The 23,480-nt window shown below is 35.3% G+C and overlaps 1 protein-coding gene across 1 annotated transcript in view; it reads right to left on the bottom strand.

The window, feature by feature from the left end:
* Positions 1 to 2,173: 2,173 nt before the first annotated feature.
* LOC103275389 (lipase member I-like) overlaps positions 2,174 to 23,480 on the bottom strand; it is a 40,007-nt gene continuing 18,700 nt past the window's right edge. The window contains exons 5-7 of the mRNA XM_021706320.1: positions 20,671 to 20,782; positions 16,715 to 16,891; positions 2,174 to 2,434 (exon numbers count right to left, since the gene is read on the bottom strand). Of these exons, the coding sequence (XP_021561995.1) occupies positions 2,347 to 2,434; positions 16,715 to 16,891; positions 20,671 to 20,782 (377 nt within the window). The 3' untranslated portion in view covers positions 2,174 to 2,346. The remainder of the gene's footprint in view (positions 2,435 to 16,714; positions 16,892 to 20,670; positions 20,783 to 23,480) is intronic.

Raw genomic sequence — 23,480 nt, forward strand, 5'->3', positions numbered from 1 at the left:
CTGAATGAAATGTAATTGTACACCTAACCCTTAACTGTACCCCACAAAACCATAATAAAAAATACTGATTAATGAAAAAAAAAAACAATAAGCAGAATGAGAAACAAATAAAAAACATAATCTCATTCACAATAGTCACACAAAACATAAAATAACTTGGTATTCACTTAATCAAAGAGAATAAAGATCTTTACAATGAGATCTACAAAATACTGCTTAAAGATATTAAAGATGCAAACAAATGAAAGAACATCCTATGCTCATGAATTAAAACAATCAATAACATCAATTTGTTAATTCTATCCAAGGCAATCTGCAGATTTAATGTGATCCTTATCAAACTTCCAGCATCATTTTCACAGACCTAGAAGAGACAATACAGAAATTCACATAACAGCAAAAGAGAACCTGAAAAGCTAAAGCAATTTTCAGTGTAAAGAACAAAGCTGGAAACATCAGACTTTAAACTGTACTACAAAGTTACAGTAACCAAGAAAGCATGGTAGTGGTATGGGAATAGATACATAGACCAATGGAGCAGGACAGAGCAACCAGAAATAAAACCACAGATCTTCAACCAACTCATCTTAAATAATGCCAACAAAAACAAACATTGGAGAAAGGAAATCATATTTACCAAATTAAGCTGGGAAAACTGACTAACCACATGCAGAAGAATGAAACTGGATTTCTACTTATCAACATATACAAAAATTAACTCAAAATTAACTTAAATGTGAAACCTCAAACTATAAGAATCTTAGAAGAAAACTTAGGAAATACCTTCCTGGATATTGGCAACACAAGCAAAAATAAATATGTGCAACTTTATTAAACTGAAAAACTTCTGCACAGCTAAAGAAATAATCAACAGATCAAACAGGAAACCTACAGAATTGTAGGAGATATTCAGAAGCTATATATACATCAGACAAAGAATCAATATCCAGAATCTACAAACAACTCAAACAAATCAGCAAGTAAAAAGTAAATAACCCCATTAAAAGTGGGCAAACAACATGAATGGACATTCCTCAAAAGAAGATATAAGATGGCCAACAAACATATGCTCAACATAACTTATAATCAGGGCAATGCAAATTAAAACCACCATGAGATACCAATTTACACAAGTCAGAATGGCCATTAGTAAAAAATCAAAAAACAATAGATGCTGGCATAGATGTGGAGAAAAGGGATATTAGTACAACCTCTATGGAAAGTTATATGGAGATTACACGAAGAACTAAAAGTAGATCTACTAGGTATCTATCCTAAGGAAAAAAGGTCATTATGTAAAAAAAAGAGACCTACCCCTGCATGTTCATTGCAGCACACTTCATAATTGCAAAGATATGGAATCAACTTAAATGCCCATCAACTGATCAGTGGATAATGAAAATGTGGTATATATATACCATGGAATACTATGGCAACCTTAAAAAATAAAATAAAATCATGTCCTTTGCAGCAACATAATGGAGCAGGAGATCATCATCCTAAGTAAACTGACTCAGAAACAGAAAACCAAACAGTTCATGTTCTCACTCATGCATGGAATTTAAACAGTCACTAAGAAGGAAATAACAGACACTGGGGACACCAATAAGGAGGGAGAAGAAGTGGAGTTGGGGTTCAGGAATTACCTATAGTGAACAATGTTCACTAATTGGGGATGGGCCACCTGAAACCCAATTTCCACACTACACAATATGTCCATGTAACACATACACAGGTGTACCCCCCTGAATCTAAAATTTAAAAAAATAGTAAAGTAAAAAGATCACATTATTAGTAAGTAATACAAGTATTTGATCCATAGATTTATTATACTCCATAGGAACAAAACCGTTATTTACAAAGCATTACCAAATACTACCAAGTAGATAATCAAACAGAAGGTATATTTTCTAGGCTCACATTAATCCAAGTGATTCTCCAAATAACAAATTTGCCAATAAAATAAGGTTTTCATTTTTTTTTTTACTATTACAGTCTCAGAGGTGCAGAATGGTACTGTTTAATACAGTGTATTGAAGTCCTCATTAAACTTTTCTACTTTTCTAAAGGCATTTATTTCTTAATAACAAGTAATTAAGATAGTCAGGGATAAACATTTGATTGAGAAAGCACATAAAATAAAAAGAAATAATCAATTTTTAGAATAAATTCCGAATGCTTTACTATATGCATCTGCATTTCAATTTTTGGTTCTTAAAAATGTGTTCAAGAAAGAGAAATATCTGATTTTCAGATTAAACAATACATTCTAAAAGACTGATTGCATCGTTCCATTTACAAATCCATTTATTCACAAACAAGTACATTTAGATGGACTAAGGCATTTTATATTTTCTTTGTTGTACATGTGCCTGGATCAAGAAATACTTCCTCTCTCTCTTTAAGCACAATATTATACCTGCAAAGTGGTGGTCTGTGAAAGAGAAAAAGAGAGAGAACAATAAATAACCATTAGTAAAACAGCAAAGTTTATTTTTTTTCTCACATGAATCAAATAGTCCATGTCTGTAACTAGGTAGTTCTTTAAGTGCAGGATGTCGGAACAAATCTATGGGATCATTTCCACGCTATCTCATTTGGCTGTCCAGGGATAAAAGAAACAATCCTTATGTGAAAAATAAAAAAGCAACTCTATGTTTCAACTTCTTCTCTTCTTGATTTTTCATTGGAATACTTAATGTATGGGAGATAAAGTTAGATTCTGAAATTGCTAAAAACTGCGCTAAGGAATGACAAGGCCATTTCTTCCATTATGATGGCCACTATAAAAGAGTCAGGGTAAATTGCACAGACACATTTTGCCAAAGTGACTTAATTAATCATTTTTGTCACCTACTAAAATGGAAATAATAATGCCTAAAGTCTTCTATATCTTGAGGAGATTTAGTATTCGTAGTTTTCTGAGTGGTCAAGTCTCTGGGGCAAATTATGCATCCTGTCTAGTTATTTATTTTCCTGTTAATGTCTTTAAAACCCTCAAAAAATCAATTGACTAAATAAGAAATGGTTCATAAACATCAAGAAAAGAGCAAAAGAAAAAAGTGGAAATGATAAACAAATAAAATGTTATATCTGCAATAGTAACTTTGTCAGGGAAAAGGAACCAAGCCAACTGTACTGGTGCTTGTAGCCCACCTTTATTTGGTATATCTTGCTCCAGTAAAGTGGACCTAGAACAATTATAACACTATAAGAAAGCATTTGGTAGTTTGGGAAACTGTCCAGGGGAGTGGGGGGAGGATTGGCAGTTGAGGGAAATTGCTAGGGAAGGGAGGGGCATACCTCATCAACAAGGGTACCTGTATAATCAGTGTTCGTATACCTAACCCTGAATTGTACCCCACATCTTTATAATAAAAAAAATCAAGAGGTTTTGCCCCAAGAATACTTCTAGTTTGGTTAAACACCATTAAACATGTTTTTTAAGACACTCAACAGCATTTTTATGTTAAACCATTCAATTTGGGGGGGGGATGGGATTAACAGTAGCAAATATCTGTCTGGAGATGGGGAAACACCTCTTATCAACAGGGTGCCTGAATGAAACGTAATTGTATACCTAACCCTTAACTGTACCCCACAAAATCATAATAAAAAATATTGATAAAAAACCATTCAATTTTTAAAATAAACCATCTCTCTACATTTGCTAATATGTTTAAAAGCTATGAAATATAAACATGGTCATCTTTATTTATAAAAGCTAGGAGTTGGAGGCTGCAGTTAAATCTATAATCCCACCACTGCCCAGCTTGGACAGAGCAAGATTCTGTTTCTGAAAATAAATAAAGTAAATAATAAAATAAGCTAAAATAAAAGCTAATATAGGATTCTGTACTATTATCCATTTGAAATAGTAAAGGAAGCTTGACATTTTAATTTTAATACTATAGTAGTACACTCGAAATGACAGTACCTCAATGTTACAAGATTTTTAGCTGTTAAAAGTAGCTTTTTAATGAAATTATCAGATATCAAAATTTGTATACACATATTTTGAAAAACTATATGTAGTTGAAAATCAGACATTATCCTTTCTCTATTATTAGGACATATGTTGATGAATGATTTTATTTTTACTTCCACAAATGTGTACATATGCTTATATTAATTCTTTATCCATCTTACTAAGTATTCTATTCACTGAATGTGCCTACAATGCTCTGGATTTCTCTGTTCCTCATTTTGCTCCTCATTTCTAAGTTGTAATTGTAAGACAAGTGTATCATTGGACTTAGAAACACACAAACCACCTCAGTCATTAGTTAATAGTCCTATTTACAAATTTATAATAAAATAGTAGAACAGGTATGGTTTTGTTTCTTTTCTACAATAGAATAAAAGCTCAAGAAAAAAAAAAAAAACTCTCTGAACTTTATATTAGCATTGAAATATAATCTATCAGTAATATATTCAATATATATTTTTCAATCTTCTACAATTTACAAAGCCTCTACAAATACTATAAGCCATTTTAGACATGTTCACAATGCCTACTGATGTTAAATTTTACTTTAAGAATGGAGCCTAAAAATGCTGATTTGGGCAAAACCTCTCTTAAATTAAATTTCTGACATTTTTCATTGTACATAGTCTGCCTAGTTTCATGACAATGATTCTAATTGTAACATCTTTTTATTCTGTTATTAATAGTTTCTTCTCCCCAGGCAATACAAAATAAAGCATTATAATTTAGATGAAAATTTGTGATATAAGTTGAACTACTATGGGGAAAAAATATAAAGTATTTAAATTGTATTAATCTCAGAAGGCACACTTAATGTTGCATGTCTAACGATGTACTTATCACACATTAGCAGAAAACAAACATATTACATTGATATAGTAGAGACTTTATTAAAAAATGAAAGAAATCCAGTGATGAAATAAAAATAATCCCTAAAATTCAAATACAGGTTAGTTTTTATTTTATTTGACATGTTGTAACAAGTCACAAGAAATATATGTACTTCCTTGTTTGAACAGCTCCTTGGCTGGGTGCAGTGGCTCAGCCTGTAATCCAAGAATTTTGGGAGGTTGAGGCGAGAGGATTGTCTGAGTCGGGGGGTTTGAGACCAACCTGGGCAACTTGGTGAGACCTTGTCTCTACAATAAATCACAAAAACTAGCCAGGCGTAGTGGCGTGCATCTACAGTTCCAGTTACTTGGAAGGCTGAGGTGAAAGGATCACCTAAGGCCAGCAGGTTGAGGCTGAGTTGGCCATGACCATGTCACTGCAATCCAGCCTAGGCAACAAGAGAGAGACTCCAACTCAAAAAAACTAAAAAACGAAACAAAAAAAACTCTCTGAGGTTTTTACACAGCCTATCACCACATGTATGCATCTAATATTCTCTTTTTTTTTTTTGCCATTGATATAAGGACCTCCACATTTTATTTTATTTTTATTCATTTACTTATTTTAAATGGACAAAAATCTGTGTTTATTGTGTATGACATGATATTTTGAACTATATATACACTGTGCAATGGTTAAATTTAGCTAATTAAAATACATATCATCTTGCATAGTTATTTTTGTGATGAGGATGTTTAACATCCACTCTTTTAGCATTTTTCAAGAATAAATGTATTGACATTAACTATAGTCACCATGCTCTACAGTAGATCTCTTGGACTTATTTTTTTTTTGAATTTTTAAAGATGGGTACAATTTAGGATTAGGTATACAAATGGTCATTGTACAGGAAAAGTTTGGGCCTCACTTTGGTCCCCAATTTATTTGATTTGAGATCAGTTACCCTTATTGATGAAGTTTACCGCTACTGCCAATCCTTTTCTTATGGTATGATAATTGTTCGGCATCCATTCATGAGTGAGAACATGTGGTACTCAGTTCATTGTTTCTGTGATAGATCACTGAGTATTATAGACTCTAAATCTATCCATGTTGCTGTGAAGTTCATAATCTTTATATTTAACTGTAATTATGTATTATTGATCAACAACTCCCTAACACCTTCTCCCAACTGTCCTAACCTCTGATAAGCACCATTTGCTCTGTACTTCTATGAAATTAACAATGTTAGATTCCACATATGAGTGAAATCGTATAGTATTTATCCTTTTGTGCCTGGCCTATTATACATAACACGATGTCCTCCAGGTCCATTAATGCTGTGGTAAATTACAAATTTTCCTTTTTTATTATGGCTGAATAATATTCCATTGTGCATATAGATCACATTTTTCTTACTAATTTATTCACTGATAAACACAAGTTGATTTTATATCTTAGCTATAGTTATGCTGCAGTGAACACAGAAGGGCAGATATCTCTTCAGCACAGTGATTTCATTTCCTTTGGATATATACCCAATAATGAGATTTCTGGATAATATGGTGGGTCTATTTTTAACTTTTTGAGGAACCCCTATATTGTTTGCATAATGATGGCACTAATTTACATTTCTACCAACGATGTTCAAGGGTTCCTTTTTCTCCACATTTCTGTCAACATTTATGTTTTATCTTTTTGATAACAGCCTTTCTCACAAGAGTGAGGTAATATTTTATTGTGGTTTAAATTTGCATTTCCCTTATGATTAGTGATGTTGGATGTTTTTTCATGTGCCTATTGGTCATTTGTATCTCTTCTTTTGAGAAATGTCTATTCAGGTCCTTTGTCCCTTTTAAAATTGGGTTATTTGTTTTCTTATTATTGAGTTGTTTTAATCCTTATATATTTTGAATGTTAACTTTTTACTAGAGGTCATAGTTTGCAAATATTTTCTCTCATTTTGTAGATTGTTTTTTCTTTCCCTCTATAAGTATTTCCTTTGCTGAGAAGAAGCTTTGTAGGTTGATGTAGTCCCATCTGTCTATTTTTTATTTTGTTGCCTGTGCTTTTGAGATCATATATTTAAAAAGTCATTGCCAGATCAAGGTTATGGAGACTTTCCCTTATATTTTCTTTCAGCAGTTTTATAATTCCAAGTCTTCACTTTAAGTCTTTAATACACTTTGAGTTGATTTCCCACGTGGTGTGAGATAAGGGTCTAATTTTATTCTTCTATATGTGGATAAACATTTTTTTTCCAGCACCATTTATGGAAGAGACTGTCCTTTCCCCATTGTATGCTCTTGGCACCTTTGTGAAAATCTGTTGGTTGTAAATATGTGAATATATTTCTTGTCTCTTTATTCTGTTGTATTTTCTATGTCTTTATTTGTAATGCCAGTATCATACTGTTTTGATTACTATAGCACTGTGGTATATTTTGAAGTCAAGGAATGTGATACCTCCAGCTTTGTTCTTTTTGCTGAAGGCTGCTTTGGCTGTTCAGAGACTTCTGAGGTTCCATACAGATCTGAGGCTTGTTTTTCTATTTCTGTGAAGATTATCATGGAGACTGTATTGGATCTGTAGCTATCTGTGATTGATGGAGATGTTCTGAATCTTGATTGAGATGGTGATTATATGGCTTCTATATTTATGAAAACTTGTAGACCTGTTTGCCAAAATAGTGCATTTTATTATTACATTAAGTTTTTTAAAGCTATTTTTGTTCAACTTTTTTTCTGGAAGTTGTGCCAGGTCACATTCATCATGCATATTCCTCAGTCCCTAAGTTCTAAGGTCCTACTCTACTGGAAGTGCCTAGTAGGAGAGCTCTGTTGTGGTCCCTATCACATTTTGTTGCATACATATAATTACTTGTTGAGTGCTTGATAATCTAGACCATAAAGTATCACATTTTTATAACTCACAGTTGGCAATGCTAATTCTCACTAGTTGGACATTATCTGTATAGACAGATCGAAATAGGAAAGCAATTAGATTGTTACAGCAATTATATAGGTAATTAAACTTAAAGTATTACATTCAATCAATCATCTGTTAGCATTTCCAGTTACCAGCAAATATAAAGAGTTTTGCTCAACATCTGCAATGTATATTTTAATAATTTTTTCCCTGAGTACAAACAATCACATCCAGATTTTATAAATTTGGTAAATGTTCATAGTCTATCCTTTGTTTAAATTGCACATAAAAATTAAAATTACATGTTTGCTTTATTTTGCCCTACAGCATATTCCAGTGACCTTACCCTATCTTTCACTTGACATATGAATATGTTGTACACAGCATGTCTATTTAAAATATGATTAAAAAGATAGTGAGACAAATATAATAGTGGAAACATCTGCTTGCCTTTTCTCTTTCCTTTCCCCATCTTGATAAGTGACTAAAAAAATGGAAATGCATGTACAGAACAATGATTGTTTGTAGGATCACCAACATCATTCTATATCAAGGGGTGAACATCATGGAATGAAGTAGAAGATTTGAAAATCCTCCTCCTCCTTGATGTTCCTTTTATGAATATAAAATAAAAAATTGTTCAAATGCAAATAGTTGGTCCTAAGGGCACAAGGGTGAGACCAGCAAATGCCAGTTACTACTAAGGGAGGGAGGAAGGAGACAGGGGGACACATAGCATCACACTGGGTTCCTGGCCTAATATTAGGGAGAGAGAGGGCCAGCAAGAAGCCAAAACTGCACTTGCGTGCAGCCTACTTATGTAGTAAATCCTCATTTTTACCCCACAGCTCTACAATTAAAAAAATAATTAAAAATTTTTTAAATGAGTGAGTTTTGAACACATAGTTTTAAAAACTTTATTAATAATTTTATACTAATTGTATCTTAAAGTGATAACATTTTAAATATATGGATTAACTAAATCATTACAAATAATTTCAATTGTTTCTTCTTTATAAATGTGGTTCTACAAAATTTTAAATGACACATATGGCTCACATTTTATTTCTATTGCACATTGCTGCTTGAGAGGATTTTTTGTTGCCTCCCTTTTCAAAGCTCAGGCTGCTTCCTCAAAAAAAAAAAAAAGGCCAGGAAGTTTATAAAATCTGAAAACTTAATATAATTGTTATTATTATATTGCCTTCACTGTGGACAATTCTTATAGGTACCATATAAATATTATCCATAAATGGAGATAATATTATACACAAAATTAAACGCAAATGTCTTCCAGTAGGACAGGGCCCCAGTGCAAGGAGAATGTCTTGCTTGAAAAGTCTGCATCCAGGACAGGTTGGGAAGATGGTGGCTGAGCCAGTTGGACTATGCAAGTCCTGGTGTGAGTGGGTGAGTGTATGGAAAATTTTGTGTATGTACTGGTGAGCGAGTGGGTGTGTGAGTGGCTGACTGAGTGAGGGCTAGGGAGCTAGTGACCAGGGCTCTCTTGGTGTAGCAGCTGGTGCCACAGCTGCTGGCCTTGGACCCTAGTGATTCCTGGGATGCGGAAACCAAGCACCATTTTTTTAAAGTTAACAAAACCTTTCCTTGGAAGAAAATGCTGGGAGAGACTGACTACGTGGGGGCAGTGAGCAAGTGGCCAGGGCCCTGGTGCAACATCTGGTGCTGCAGCTTCTCTGCTTGGTCCCTGGCTCTTCCCAGGTCACAGAAGCCAATTGCCATGTTTTTAAATGGACAAAAGTTTTCCTGTGAACAAGTGGCAGGGAGACACTACCTCCCCAGGCTCTGCCTCATCACAGCAGCAGGAGAGGCTACCGGCTCCAGGTTTTGTCTCACCATTTCAGCACCTGGCAGGGCACTGGCAGCAGGGGCTGTGGAGGGAGTTTGTAGGCAAAGTCCCATGGAAGAGGACAAGAGAGGTATCCCACCACCATCTTGAAGTGGGGCAAGAAAGTGTTCTGACTTGCTCACCATGGAGCAACAGGCCTGATCTCTGTGACTGACAGACCAACTACTCAGGGAGTGATCATGACCTAGAGGGAATATCTGAAAGCACAAATTTCAGAGGGATCTGATGAATGCTGAGTCTCAGGCACTCCACTCCCTGCCCTGATCCAGCCATAGGACAAAGTGTGCAGCCAGAAAAGGATAAGGAAGGACTCCAAAGAGATCAGTGGTAAGTCCAGGACTGATCCAAACCCCCTCCTCCCCTGTAATCCTCTAAACATCAGACCCACATAGCTGGGCCATGACTGAAAGGGACAAACCCAGGCAGATCCTGGACATAAGTCACAAAAGGAGAACCCCATTCCAGGATAGTCCTGACTGGGGCACCCCTGCAAGTACATACCTGGGGAAGAGACAATCCCACACTCCCACACACTGGAGATTTCCCTGAACATACAAGAGTAGGAGGGGAGGACTGCGGTCCCACCAATCTCCACTCCTCCTTCCCTGATCTGGACACTGAGGAGAGAATGAAAGAGGTGCTCTGCAGGAGAGACCTGATTAGAGGAACAATTACAGAGCCTGCCACAAGAGGGGGGGTTTTTTTTTTTTTGATTGTTGTTGTTTTGTTTTTAATTTTTTAAAATTTTTTTTAAAAATTGCCTGTTTGTTAGTTCATCTATTTTTAAAATATTTTTACCTTGTGCATGAGTGTGTATGTAAGGGTATCTTCATCCCCACAAAATTTATTTTCTTTTCTTTTTCTGTTTCTTTTTTATTTTTGTTGTTTTCTACTTATGGATGCATGTGAATGATTGAGTGTTCATCTTTCAACTTTGTTGCTGTTGTTGGTTTGTTTTTGCTCTTTTATTCTTCTGTTTTCTTTTAATTTTCACTTTTTATAGTTTAAGGTGTGTGTCAATATATGTGTGAAGGTTCAATCTGAATTCCTTTTTTTTCAGACTTTCTGTTTTTCTTTTCCATTCACTTTGTGCTAAGGGTGTGTGTGTGTGTTCAGTTCTTGTTGTTTTTGTTGTTGTTGTTTGTTTTGTTTCACTTTGTTGCTATTCCAGTTTGTTTTAAGGTATGTGTGTATACCTGTGTGTGTTCAATTGTTTTTTGCATTGGTTTCTGCTTTGAATCATCATATAGAGTGGTGGTAGGGGGTGGATCTCAGGGAACACATACCACAATCAGTGCAAGTAGTTTCTGAATCCTAGAGCTCCATCCCCTACTTTATTCAACTTTCAAAAACTACAAGAGACAGCAAAACTTTCCACCCACAGTCCTATTTCAAAATAGAACAAATCCAGAGCATGGATCAAGGAAGAATAGTGGGCTGAGCAAACATCAGAAGGAAAAGCCTCTCCCACTGACACTGAATAACAGAACTAAAGAGAAAAGCAAGAGATCTATCACAAATGAGGAAAAACCAAAGGAAGATCACAGGGAATTTTAAGTGTATCAAAGAGAAAACTCCTGAAAACTCAGATCTTGGTACCCAAACAATGGAAGTCACCAATGACTGGCCCCAGAATATGGAAGGGATTAGGGAATGGATGGAAAGAGTGAATAAGACTCAAAAAGGACAAGTTGCAACATTGAAAGAACTTGTAACAGAGATTTTGGCATTAAAAAATTTCATCCAGGAAATAAATAACAAGATGACAAGCATGGAAAGCAGAATTAATCTAGATGAAGAAAGAATCTCAGAACTTGATGACCAGAACATGGAATCATTCTGATATATAAAAAACATAGAAAGAAGACTCAGAAAGAAAGAACAAAGCCTACAAGACATGTGCAATTATATCAAGAAGCTGAACCTATACCTGATTAGTATCCCAGATGAAGAAAGGGAAATGCAGAACAACTTGCAGCAAATATTCCCAGGAGGTAATCCAAGAAAACTTTCCTCATCTCACCAGAGATATGACCAGACAAACACAAGAGATACAGAGAGTACCACAAGACATCAAGTGAGAAGACCAACCCCTAATCACATAGTAATTTGCCTACACAATGTAGGCACAAAAGATAAAAATTCTAAAGGCAGCAAGAGAGAAAGGTAAGACTACTTACCAGAAAAAACCAATCAGAATAGCAGCAAACCTATCAGTAGAAACACTGCAAGCAAGAAAGGACTGGAGTCCTATATTCAAAGTCCTCAGAGATAAACAATTTCAACCAAGAATTTCCTACCTAGCCAAACTCAGCTTCATCAGTGATGGAGAATTAAAATCCTTCCCAGACATCCAATCCCTAAGAGAGTATGCAGCTTCCAGATCAGCTCTACAGGAGACACTTAAAAAGCACAGAAGAAAGAAAAAAAAAGAATGACCACATAATCAGAAATACAAGAGATCAAATCACAACTGACCCCGAAGAAATGCAAAAGATTACTGGAGATTACTGTGTACAGTTATATGGAAACAAACTTGATAACCTAAATGGAATGGAGGACTATGTGATATCACACAACCTCCCCAGCTTGAAACAAGAAGACCTTGAGACACTAAATAGACCAATAACAACCAAGGAAGTTGACTCTGTCATACAAAAACTACCTACAAAAGAAAAAAAAAAAAGCCCTGGACCAGATGGCTTTCCAGCAGAATTCTACAGAAGGCACAAGGAGGAGCTCATATCAATTCTATTGAAAGTACTCCAGGCAACTGAGAAAGACGGAATTCTCCCCAAATCATTTTACAAATCTAACATCACACTGATACACAAACTGGGTAAAGATCCAACAAAAAAAGAGAACTACAGGCCAATATCCCTCATGAACATAGATGCAAAAATCTACAATAAACCCACAGCTAACATGTTGCTAAATGAACAGAGACTGGAAGCATTTCCCCTGAAAACTGAAACAAGACAAGGCTGCCTATTCTCATCCCTTTTGTTCAACCTTGTGTTGGAAGTCCTTAGCTTGGGCAATTAGATAAGAGAAGGAAATCAGGGTTATCCAAATAGGAAAAGAAGAAGTCAAGTTATCCCTCTTTGTTGATGATATGATCCTATACCTTGAAAATCCAAAGAATCTGTCAAAAAACTGCTTGCACTGATAAAGGACTTTGGCAAAGTCTCAGGGTACAAAATAAATGTGCAAAAGAGAGTTGCATTCCCATACACCACAACAAGCAGGCAGAAACCCCAATAAAAAGCACAATCCCATTCACAATAACTACAAAAAAAAAGGAAATACCTCGACCTCTTCCTAACCAAAAAGTGAAAGACTTTTGCAATGAGAACTATGAAACACTGCTCAAAGAAATCCAAGAAGACACCAACAAATGGAAAAATATTCTAAGCTCATGGATGGGAAGAATCAGCATTGTTAAAATGTCCATCCTACCAAAGGCAGTCTACAGATTCAACACAATACAAATTAAATTACCAACATCATTCTTCTCAGACCTGGAAATGACGATACAGAAACTCATATGGAAACATAAACGACCACTAATAACCAAAACAATCCTTAGTAAAAGAAACAAAGCAGGAGGTATCACACACTTCCAGACTTTACTTAAACCTACAGTAATCAAAACAGCCTAGTATTGGTACAAGAACAGGCACACAGACCAACGAAACAGGATAGAGATTCCAGAATCAAAGATTCAATTTATCAACCGACTCATCTTGACAAAGCTTCCAACAACAACCACTGGGGAGAGGAGAACCTATTCAGTAAATGGTGCTGGGAAAACTAGTTGATCACATGCAGAAGATTTAAACAGGATCCCTACCTATCACCATACACAAAAATTAACTCTAAATGGATCAAAGACCTAAACATAAGACCTTAAACTGTAAGAATCCTATAAAATGCAGGAGACAATCTTAAGGAAATTGGAACTGGCAACCAATTCCTGATCAAAACATTAAATGACTATACCTTAAGAAATAAGATAGACAAGTGGGACCTCATCAAACTGATGAGCAAAGCAAAAGAAACCATCAAGAGAGCAGGGAGACAGCCCACAGAATGGGAAATAATATTTGCCAACTGTATATCTGACAAAGGCCTAACATCTGGGATCTATAAGGAACACAAACTCGCCGAAAGGAAAAAAACAAACAGCCCCATTAAAAAGTGGGCAAAAGACATGAATAGACACTTCTCAAAAGAAGATATACGGGCAGCCAACAGACACATGAAATAGTGCTCAGCCTCACCCATCATCAGAATAATGGTAATCAAAACCACATTGAGATACCATCTAATCCCAATAAGATTGGTTATCACTAAAAAAACAAACAACAACAGATGCTGATGAGGATGAGGAGAAAAAGGAACACTTCTACACTCTGACGGGAATGCAAACTAGTGCAACCTCTCTGGAAGACAGTGTGGCAATTTCTGAAAGAACTAGAAATTGACCTAGCAATCCCCCTATTAGGAATATACCTGGAGGAACTCAAATCATTCTACAAAAAAGATACCTGAACACATATGTTTTTTGCAGCTCTATTCACAATAGGAAAAACATGGAATGAACCATGTAGCCCATTGACAATGGACTGGAGAAAAAAATGTGGTACATATACACGATGGAATATTATGCAGCCATAAAGAAGGACAAACATATGGACTTCACAGCAACTTGGATGGATTTAGAGTTGATCATATTCAGTGATTTATCATGGAAACAAAGAACAGAGTACAATATGTTCGCATTCATAAGCGGACCTTGAACAATTATAATACTATAAGAAAGTGATTGGCAGTAGTGGGAAACTGTCAGGGGAGGGGGTCAGGATTGGCAGTTGAGGGAAACTGCTAGGGGAGGGAGGGGCACACCTCATCATCAAGGGTACCTGCATAATCAACGTTTGCATACCTAATCTTGAATTGTACCCCACATCTTTATAATATAATAAAAAAGAAAAGTCTGCATCCAATAAAAAATAAATAAAATAAATAAAATGAAAATAGGTATCTAGGCATTGATAGTCACTATTTATGATAATGAAAGTTTGGGGGAAAAATGAAGGATCCAACAATTAAGCAATAACAATTAAATTATCCACAAAAGATGAAATGTCATGTAGCAATTAATTTAGAAAGTGTTGCTCAGAGATTCTGTTACATTGTCTTCACATTGTTTTCTGTGTGAATATAGAGAATTGAAGCTATTGCAGTAAATAAACTGCATGATTAAACACAGAAACCTTTTGGCAATTAAATGTGAGACTTCAAACTATTAAAAAAAATCCTAGAAGAAAACTTAGGAAACTCTCCTGGACACTGGCGTTGGCAGTGAATTTATGATCAAGTCCTGAAAAAGCAAATGCAACTAAAACCACAATTGACAAGTTGAACCTAATTAAACTAAAGAAATAGTTTCTGCACAGCACAGAAATGATCAATGGAGTAAACAGATAAGCTACAGACAGGACAAAAGTATTTGCAAAGTATGCACCTGGCAAAGGGCTCATATCCAGAATGTATAAGGAACTTAAACTAACTGACATAAAATAAAATAATCCCTTACAAACTGGGCAAGCACATGAACAGACAATTCACAATAGCCATTCTCAATTCACAAATGAGCAATGCACATATGAAGAAATGTTCAACATCACTAATCATCAGAGAGATGCTAAGTAAAAAATACAAAAAAATCCCCATCTCACACCAGTCAGAATGGCTATTATTAATAAGTCAAAACACAACAGATGTTGGAGAAGTTGTGGAGAAAAGAGAACACTGTTGGTGGGAATGTAAACTAGTCTAGCCCTTTTGAAAAGCAGTTTGAAGACTTCGCAAATAACTAAAAATAGTTTTCCTGTCTGATTCATAATTCCACTACTGAGTTTACACCCAAAAGAGCATAAATCATTTTACCAAGAAAGATACCTAGCCAGGCTTGGTGGCTCAGCCTGTAATCCCGCGCCTTTAGGAGGCTGAGGTGAGTGGATTGCCTGAGCCCGTGGGTTCGAGATCCGCCTGGGCAGCGAGACCTCATCTCTACAATAAATCAAAAAATCATCCGGGCATGGTAGTGCGCGCCTGTAGTTCCGGCTACTTGGAAGGCTGAGGCGGAAGGATCACCGGAGCCCAGCAGGTCGAGGCTGCGGTGGCCGGGAGCAGCCACTGCACTCCAGTCTGGGCGACAGTGAGACTCCAACTCAAAAAAAAAAAAGATACCTGAACTCATATGCTTATCACAGCACAATAACAAAAAACATGAAACCAAACCAAGGGATCATCAACAGTGGACTGGATAAAGAAATATGCTCCATATACTACATGGAATACTAAGTACCCATAAAAGAGAATAAAATTATGTCTTTTTCAGAAATGGGTGCAACTGGAGGCCACTATTCTAAGTAAATTATCATAGATACAGAAAACTAAATACCACATGTTCTTACTTATAAGAGAGAGAAACTGAGCATAGCGGTTCATGTCTGTAATCCCAACATTTTGGGAGGCTGAGGCAAGAGGATTACCTGAGCGTGGGGGTTTGAGGTCATGTGGGCAACTTGATGAGGCCTCATCTCTAAATAAATTAAACAAATTAGCCAGGCATGATGGCATTTGGGCAATAAAGTTAGGAGAAATAAAAAATCATTGGAAATCATGACAACTTCAATATTTTGTGACCATGCCATGCGTTTCATTATAAAGTTTTTAGCCATTGAACTTTATTCAAAGCATTGAGTAAAAAGACTCTCAACCACTCTGAGTATATATAAGAAATTATTGGTAAATTTCTAAGGCAGGTATTAGTCTCACTTTTTTCATCTTTGTTGTGTCTTATTAAATGATTGTGTGTGTTTTCTTTGCTAAAGTAGTATTATTCCAAAATAAATTTTATCCAAGTCAAAAACTGTATTTTACACATTTTTGATATCCTAATATATAAGTTAAATATATTCTGAAATTCACAACTATTTGAATACATGAATTATTAAAGAATTACTTAATATATCAATAATTTCAACTTTAAAAAATAGCATTGATATCAAAATTCATTTGTTTACCTTTCTGGGTATGTAAGTGATTTTAACATGAGACTTTGGATCCAGTATTGGCATGTGGAACATTGTAGATCTGAGCTCTGAAAATATGTCAAACCAATGCTTGAAATATTTGCAACATCATTGAAAAATTGAGCAAGAATCTTGACTTCTTGAAGTTCATAAAACGGTTTGCTTTTTCTAAAAAGAAAAATTAGCATATTAATGATCATTAAAAACCCCCATGTTAATAATTTGAAGTATAATTTAATTTTAAAATCAATATTATCTAACAAGGCAGAATACAGAAAACAATATTACAGGGAAAAGCCCAACACAATATTTGTTAAAGTGTTTATTAAAATAATTTAAACAGTAATTTATAATAATAAAGTAATTAATAATAATAATGAATGCATTCCCTTAGAGAAATATTATATCCTTCTTGGGGAAAAAGTGAGATATCTTGTCTTTCTGAGTAGATATCTAAATTGTACATTTGTTTAAATTTTTTTATATATTTTTAGATCCTTCAACAATGATCACAATTTTTTGAATGCACTAGGACAACTCTTTATACAATGCTACTTTGTCAATTTTTTTTTACTTAAAGAAATAATGTATAAAAGCCTGAGACACAAAAGAAAATATAAAGGCAGTGTTTAACAAGTATTATTTTCTGAGAATTTACAGTGTAATAAAGCCTCACATGCTTCACCTTATTTAGCTAGTTCAACAATTTCAAGTCATTTGTGATGAGAATTAGTATTTTACAAATGAGAAAACGGAGTGTCAGAACATATATGTCTTTCCCAAAGTCACATAGCTAGTGGATCCATGACTGGAATGTAGACACAGCCATATCAACACTCTTCACTGTTCAGCCCATTTTTTTTGTCCCCGTGTACTAGAATTGTGGGTCCCTGGAGTCACTGATGCCAATATAGGTCTGCCTGACCCCAAAAGAAACTCTACTAAATTTATTGCACTTTCTCTAATTAAATAAAACTAAGGAAAAGGAGAAGGAAGGAGGAGAGGAAGGGAGAAAAGGGGTTAAGAGGAAGAAGAGGGAAGGAGAAGGGAGGGAGAGGAGAGGGAAGAAGAGTAGGAGAAGAAGAATGAGGGAGGAGAAGGAAAGAACAGAAGAAAAAAGAGGAATAATAAAAACTGGTTGAAAGAAGTTCCTCTTTTGAGACAACAACTTGCTTAGTCAAAGGTGAAAATCATATGGAGAACAACTGAAGAACAATGGGTGAGACAACTAGCACCCCCTGCTGTCTCATGTTTGTCCCTACTCTCCCCTTTTGATTCCTCACCGTAGCTAGATCCTCCCCAAAGGATAGAATCATTACCTTCAAAATCCATTTCTGCTCCCTCTTGGCAGGGTGACTACCTCCTCATTCACAGAAAATAATGTCATAGGGCATATATTTATAAAAGCTTATCCAGATTTCTTAGAGATACTTCAAATTCAACATATCTAGATAGAAGCTTGTTATCTCTCCCTACAAATTCACAGTCACTCCAATCGTTGCAATTACCAACACTTTGCTTACAAATGCCAAATATCTACCTCCAGCTGAGGTCTGTCTGTTGAATTCCAGACACACATATCCACTGTTTTTCACCGTGTCCTTTTGGATATCTCAAGTATGACTGAAGCTCAGTAGGTTCAAATCTGAATGACTCATCTTCTCCTCTCCCCCCGCAAAAAAAGTAACCAAAAGAATTAAACTAAAACTTACACTTTTTAAAAATGGTATTAAATGGTACCACCACCTATTACCCAAGTCAAACAATTACGAGTCACCCTTAAGAGATTCTCTTAACATCCAATCTATCATAAATTCCTACTGACTTTACCTCAAAAATATGGAATCTGCTTTGAATCAATCCTCATTTTACCATCTCTACTACAAAGTCTCTAACCCAAGACACCATTGTACTACCTCTGAATTTAGGTACTTTTTCATCTTCATGCTTTTGAAAGTACATTCTCCCTGTTCTGTGTTACCTTATCTTCAAATGCTTCCTTGGTTATTTTCTGTGCTTCAACAACACATTTAGTGGCCTTCTATTATAAAATATATTACTAGAAGCTGTAATTTTATCTCATTAAAAATGAGTAAAGAATTTGGATTGCAGTTCTGATTTGATTTCTTTTATCCTCATTTTTGGATGACTTAAGATTAGTTTAAAAATGGGAAAGAACAAGGATAATTGCTACTCTTTCACTACCAGTTCTATTCACCTACTAAAATATCTACAATGACTTAATTCACTTTTTTGTTTCTCTCAAAATTAAAAAAAAAATTCTGAGTTATAATATAGGATGCTATTCCTAAGGCTAATTATGGCATTCTGTGATGGAATGATCTTTATATTACTTCAGTACAGAGGTTCTCAATAATTTTGTCATTGTAATTTCTTTTTCGTATGAATTCTAAGGTTTGAAAGATTTATCTGCTAAACAAAATAGCATGTATTTTGAGCTATGGTTAGTTTTTATATTTTAATGCTGTTTCTGATTTTAACTGTTAATATTGTAACTTTAAATTATATCATTACAATTGTTAGTAAATGTGCTAATAACTGGTCCACAGTTAAACTTTGGATGTCATTCTGTACTCAGGTCCAAAGTCCATCACACATTAGATAATTAGTCAGTTCAGATCCTGTAACTACCTAAACTATGACAACAGTAAATGTTAGAGATACCAACTGTGCCTCTTGAAATCCCAGTGTTATCAATAACCAGTCAAAACTTAAACCAAATTGGTCTAAATCTAGCCACAACCAAACAATATTTATCTTTCATTTAACTACCACACATGCTACTTGTAAGTCTTTTGAAAATCATTTTATTATTTTATTATTTGATGGCTTTCTAGAAGTCTAGTGCAACAGACTGAAAAACACAAATATAGTAATGTTCATTTTTATATCATTCTTCTTTAAGAGAAAATTAATTTCTAATTTAAGATTCATTAAGCCTATAAATATACATTCACCAATCTGAAGATGAAAGCATTCTTTGATACAATTAAATAACCTTAAAATATGATTATATACCAAGACATACACATGCACATACATCAAAACTCTCCCCTATTAATTAGGAGCTTTGTGGGTGGGAGTGGTTCTCTAAAACAAGGGTTCCCAACCCTAGGCCACAGACCAATTCATGGCCTGTTAGGAACCAGAGGACACAGCAAGGGGTCAGCAGCAGAACAGCAATAAAGCTTCATCTGTATTTACAGCTGTTCCCCATCACCTGCATTATTGCCTGAGCTCCACCTCCTGTCAGATAGTGGCCACATTAGATTTTCATAGGAGCATGATCCCTACTGTGTGTGATTAAAGAAACTATGGTAAGTTGTATGGTTATTTCATTATATATTATAATGTAATAATAATAGAAATAAAATACATAATAAATGTAATGTGCTTGAATCATCCCCACCCCTATCTGTGGAAAAATTTTCTCCTACAAAGCCAGTCCCTGATGCTAAAAAGATTGGAGACCGCTGCTCTAAAAATTAAAATTAAAATTCACTCGTTGGAAGAAACCACTAAAGATTTAGTCACATCACTGTGAACATGATGTTGCCCCAAAATTGGAGGAGCTCAGAAAGCCAGGTTGTCAGTAAGAACATTGGACTGAGAGAAAAAAGAGAGAGAGAGTGGGGGGTGGGGAGAGAGAGAGAGAGAGAGAGAAAAGGCTGCTGCTGGTACTCTTTTAACTTTTGTGTTCACTAGAATTGTAGTATAAATAGATGTGTTATTTAGTCTCTTTCATATTTAGTATCTTCCTCTGTAGAAGAAAATGATTATAATGTAATACATGAGATCCTATTAATATTTAGCACCTTAAGACTCTCTAGACAAAAAATTACAATAGTTGGATGATATGCTGAACTGGATATTCAAGAAAGCAAACCTTGAATTTATGAAAGAAGAAAGTTCTAAATTATACTTACTCATAGAGCCTTGGCTCTTCAACAGTTCCAAGCTGGTTTATTAATTTAAATGAAATATAGCCATCCTCCATAGTTTTATTGAGAACAGTTATACTGAGAACAAAATAATAGGCTACAAAACAAAAATATAAAATGTAATTCATGTTATTTTTTCAAACTTTATTTTGGCAGATATATATGCACCTAGGCTCATATTATATATGTAAATAATATTATTGAGAAGCACTCATTTAGAAAATGAATACTATATTTTACTTCTTGTTTGTCAATTTGTGACTAGTCTTTAAAATTGGAATGAAAAAACCTACCAATCAGTTATGGGTATGGTGAAGAGTTAAGCAAATAACTTCTAAATACTAAATGGTCTACAAACTAAAGAATTTCAGAATTTAGGGCAATGAAACAACTCTTCTTTTTCAATAGCACATCTGAGGTAAATATGATAAGATTTTAAAACTTATCTTGTTAATAATGTCAGCTAAGTTTTCTTGGAAACATACTTCCCATTTTCACTGGCTATTCAGGAATAACTGTTAAATTAAATAATTTATATAGGGTAAATGCATAGTAGTTCTTATTCAGATTGCCCTTATTAAAATTTGGTATAAAATATCTTTTGGAGGCACGGATGCTAAGCTAAACTCAACCCTATACGCAATACTGTCAGGGTTATTCAGGAAGTTCTGTCTCTCTGAAAGTTTTCTCAAGTCTTATGTACCCACCCCCCAGAAAATAATGTATATATTATATTAAGTGGAATATGGAATGCATAATTTTTTCTGTGAGAAATATACACAAAAATCATGCATGCTTCCTGTTAAATGTTGCTACTGAATAGTCAAAAGTAACCTCATGCCTTGTGTTTGATGCTTAGTATCACCTCAAATAAGACCGTGGATTTTTTTTTTTTTTTTTGAGTTGGAATCTCACTCTGTCGCCCAGACTGGGGTGAGTGGCCGCTCCCGGCCACCGCAGCCTCGACCTACTGGGCTCAGGTGATCCTTCCGCCTCAGCCTTCCAAGTAGCCGGAACTACAGGCACGCGCTACCATACCCAGCTAATTTTTGATTTATTGTAGAGATGAGGTCTTGCCAAGTTGCCTAGGCGGGTCTCAAACCCTCGGGCTCAGGCAATCCACTCACCTCAGCCTCCCCAAGCGAGGGATTACAGGCTGAGCCACCAAGCCCGGCTAAGACCATGGATTTATAATTGGACCTTGTCAATTTCTGACAGAAAAGATGTAAAGGAACACTTGTTGTTTTCAAGTGACTACCCTGCTTCAGACAAAGTACTTTGGTCCACCTTGCTCATAAAATGGATGTTTAGACTTGCTCAGATGATTTCTTGCAGCATGACATATTGAGATGTTACTGAGTAAGACCAGGCATGGTGACTCACGTCTGTAATCCAAGCACTTTGGGAGGCCAAGGCAGGAGGATTGCTTGAGCTCCTGCTTGAGCTCAGGAGTTTGAGATCAGCCTGGACAACATAGTGAGACCTTGTCTCAATAAAAACTTAGCCAGTTGTGGTGATGCCTGCCTGGTAGTCCCAGCTACTCGAGAGGTTGAGGCCCTGGGCCACAGACCAATAGTGGTTCATGAACTGTTAGGAACCAGGTCACACCGCAGGAGGTAAGTGGGAGGTGAGTAAGGGAAAATTCATCTGTATTTACAGTCACTTCTCATTGCTTTCATCACTGCCTGAGCTCCATCTACTTTCAGATAAGCAGTGGCATTAGATTCTCATGGGAGCACTAACCCTATTGTGTACTGCTCATGTGAGGGATCTGAAAATAAAGTGCACAAAAAATGTAATGCGCTTGAATCACTCCAAAACCATCCCTTCCTCAGTCTGTGGAAGAAAAATTATCTTCCACAAAACTGGTCCTTGATGCCAAAAAGTTTGGGGGCCACTGTTCCAAAGGATAAAGAAAATTGACAAATTACTATCTAGACTGACCAACTAATCAAGACAAAAAGTGAGAAGATTCAAATAAATAAAATCAGAAATGACAGGGGTGATATAACAACCAATACCACAGAAATACAAAAGATCATCAGAGACTACTATGAACAAATCTATGGGAAAAAATGAAAAACCTAGAAAAAAATAGATACATTCCTGGAAACATACAATCTCCCAAAACTGAACCAGGATAAAATAGATACCCTGACTAGACCAATAAAAAAGCAATGAAATGGAATTAGAAAAAGAAAAAAAAATCTTTCAACAACAACAATAACAGCAACAACAAAGCACAAGCGCACACAGATTCATAGCCAAATTTTACCAGATGTACAAAGAAGACCTGCTACCAATCTTACAGAAACTATTCTAACAAATCAAAGAGGCGAGACTCCTCCCTAACTTATTTTATGAAACCAGTATCACTCTGTTACCAAAATCAGGCAAAGACACAACAAAAAAAGGAATACTATAGACCAATATTCCTAATGAATATAGATGCACAAATTCTTAATAAAATACTAGCAAACCAAGTTCAATATCATATCAACAAAATTATCTATCAAGACAAAGTGAATTTTATTAAGCCATACAAGTATGGCTCAACAACCACAAATCAAAAAACATGATCTATCACATAAACAGAAGTAAAAACAAAAACCATATGATTATCTCAATAGATGCAGAAAAGGCAATCAATAAAATCCAACATCCCTTCATGATAAAAATGCTTAGCAAACTAAGCATTGAAGAAACATATGTCAAATAATAAGAGCCATATATATCAAACCTACAGTGAACACCATACTTAATGGGGAAAAGTGGAAGCAATTTTCCTCAGAACT

Source organism: Carlito syrichta, unplaced genomic scaffold, assembly GCF_000164805.1.
Source record: "Carlito syrichta isolate Samal-C Ts95f unplaced genomic scaffold, Tarsius_syrichta-2.0.1 Scaffold315414, whole genome shotgun sequence".
Taxonomy (NCBI): Eukaryota; Metazoa; Chordata; class Mammalia; order Primates; family Tarsiidae; genus Carlito; species Carlito syrichta.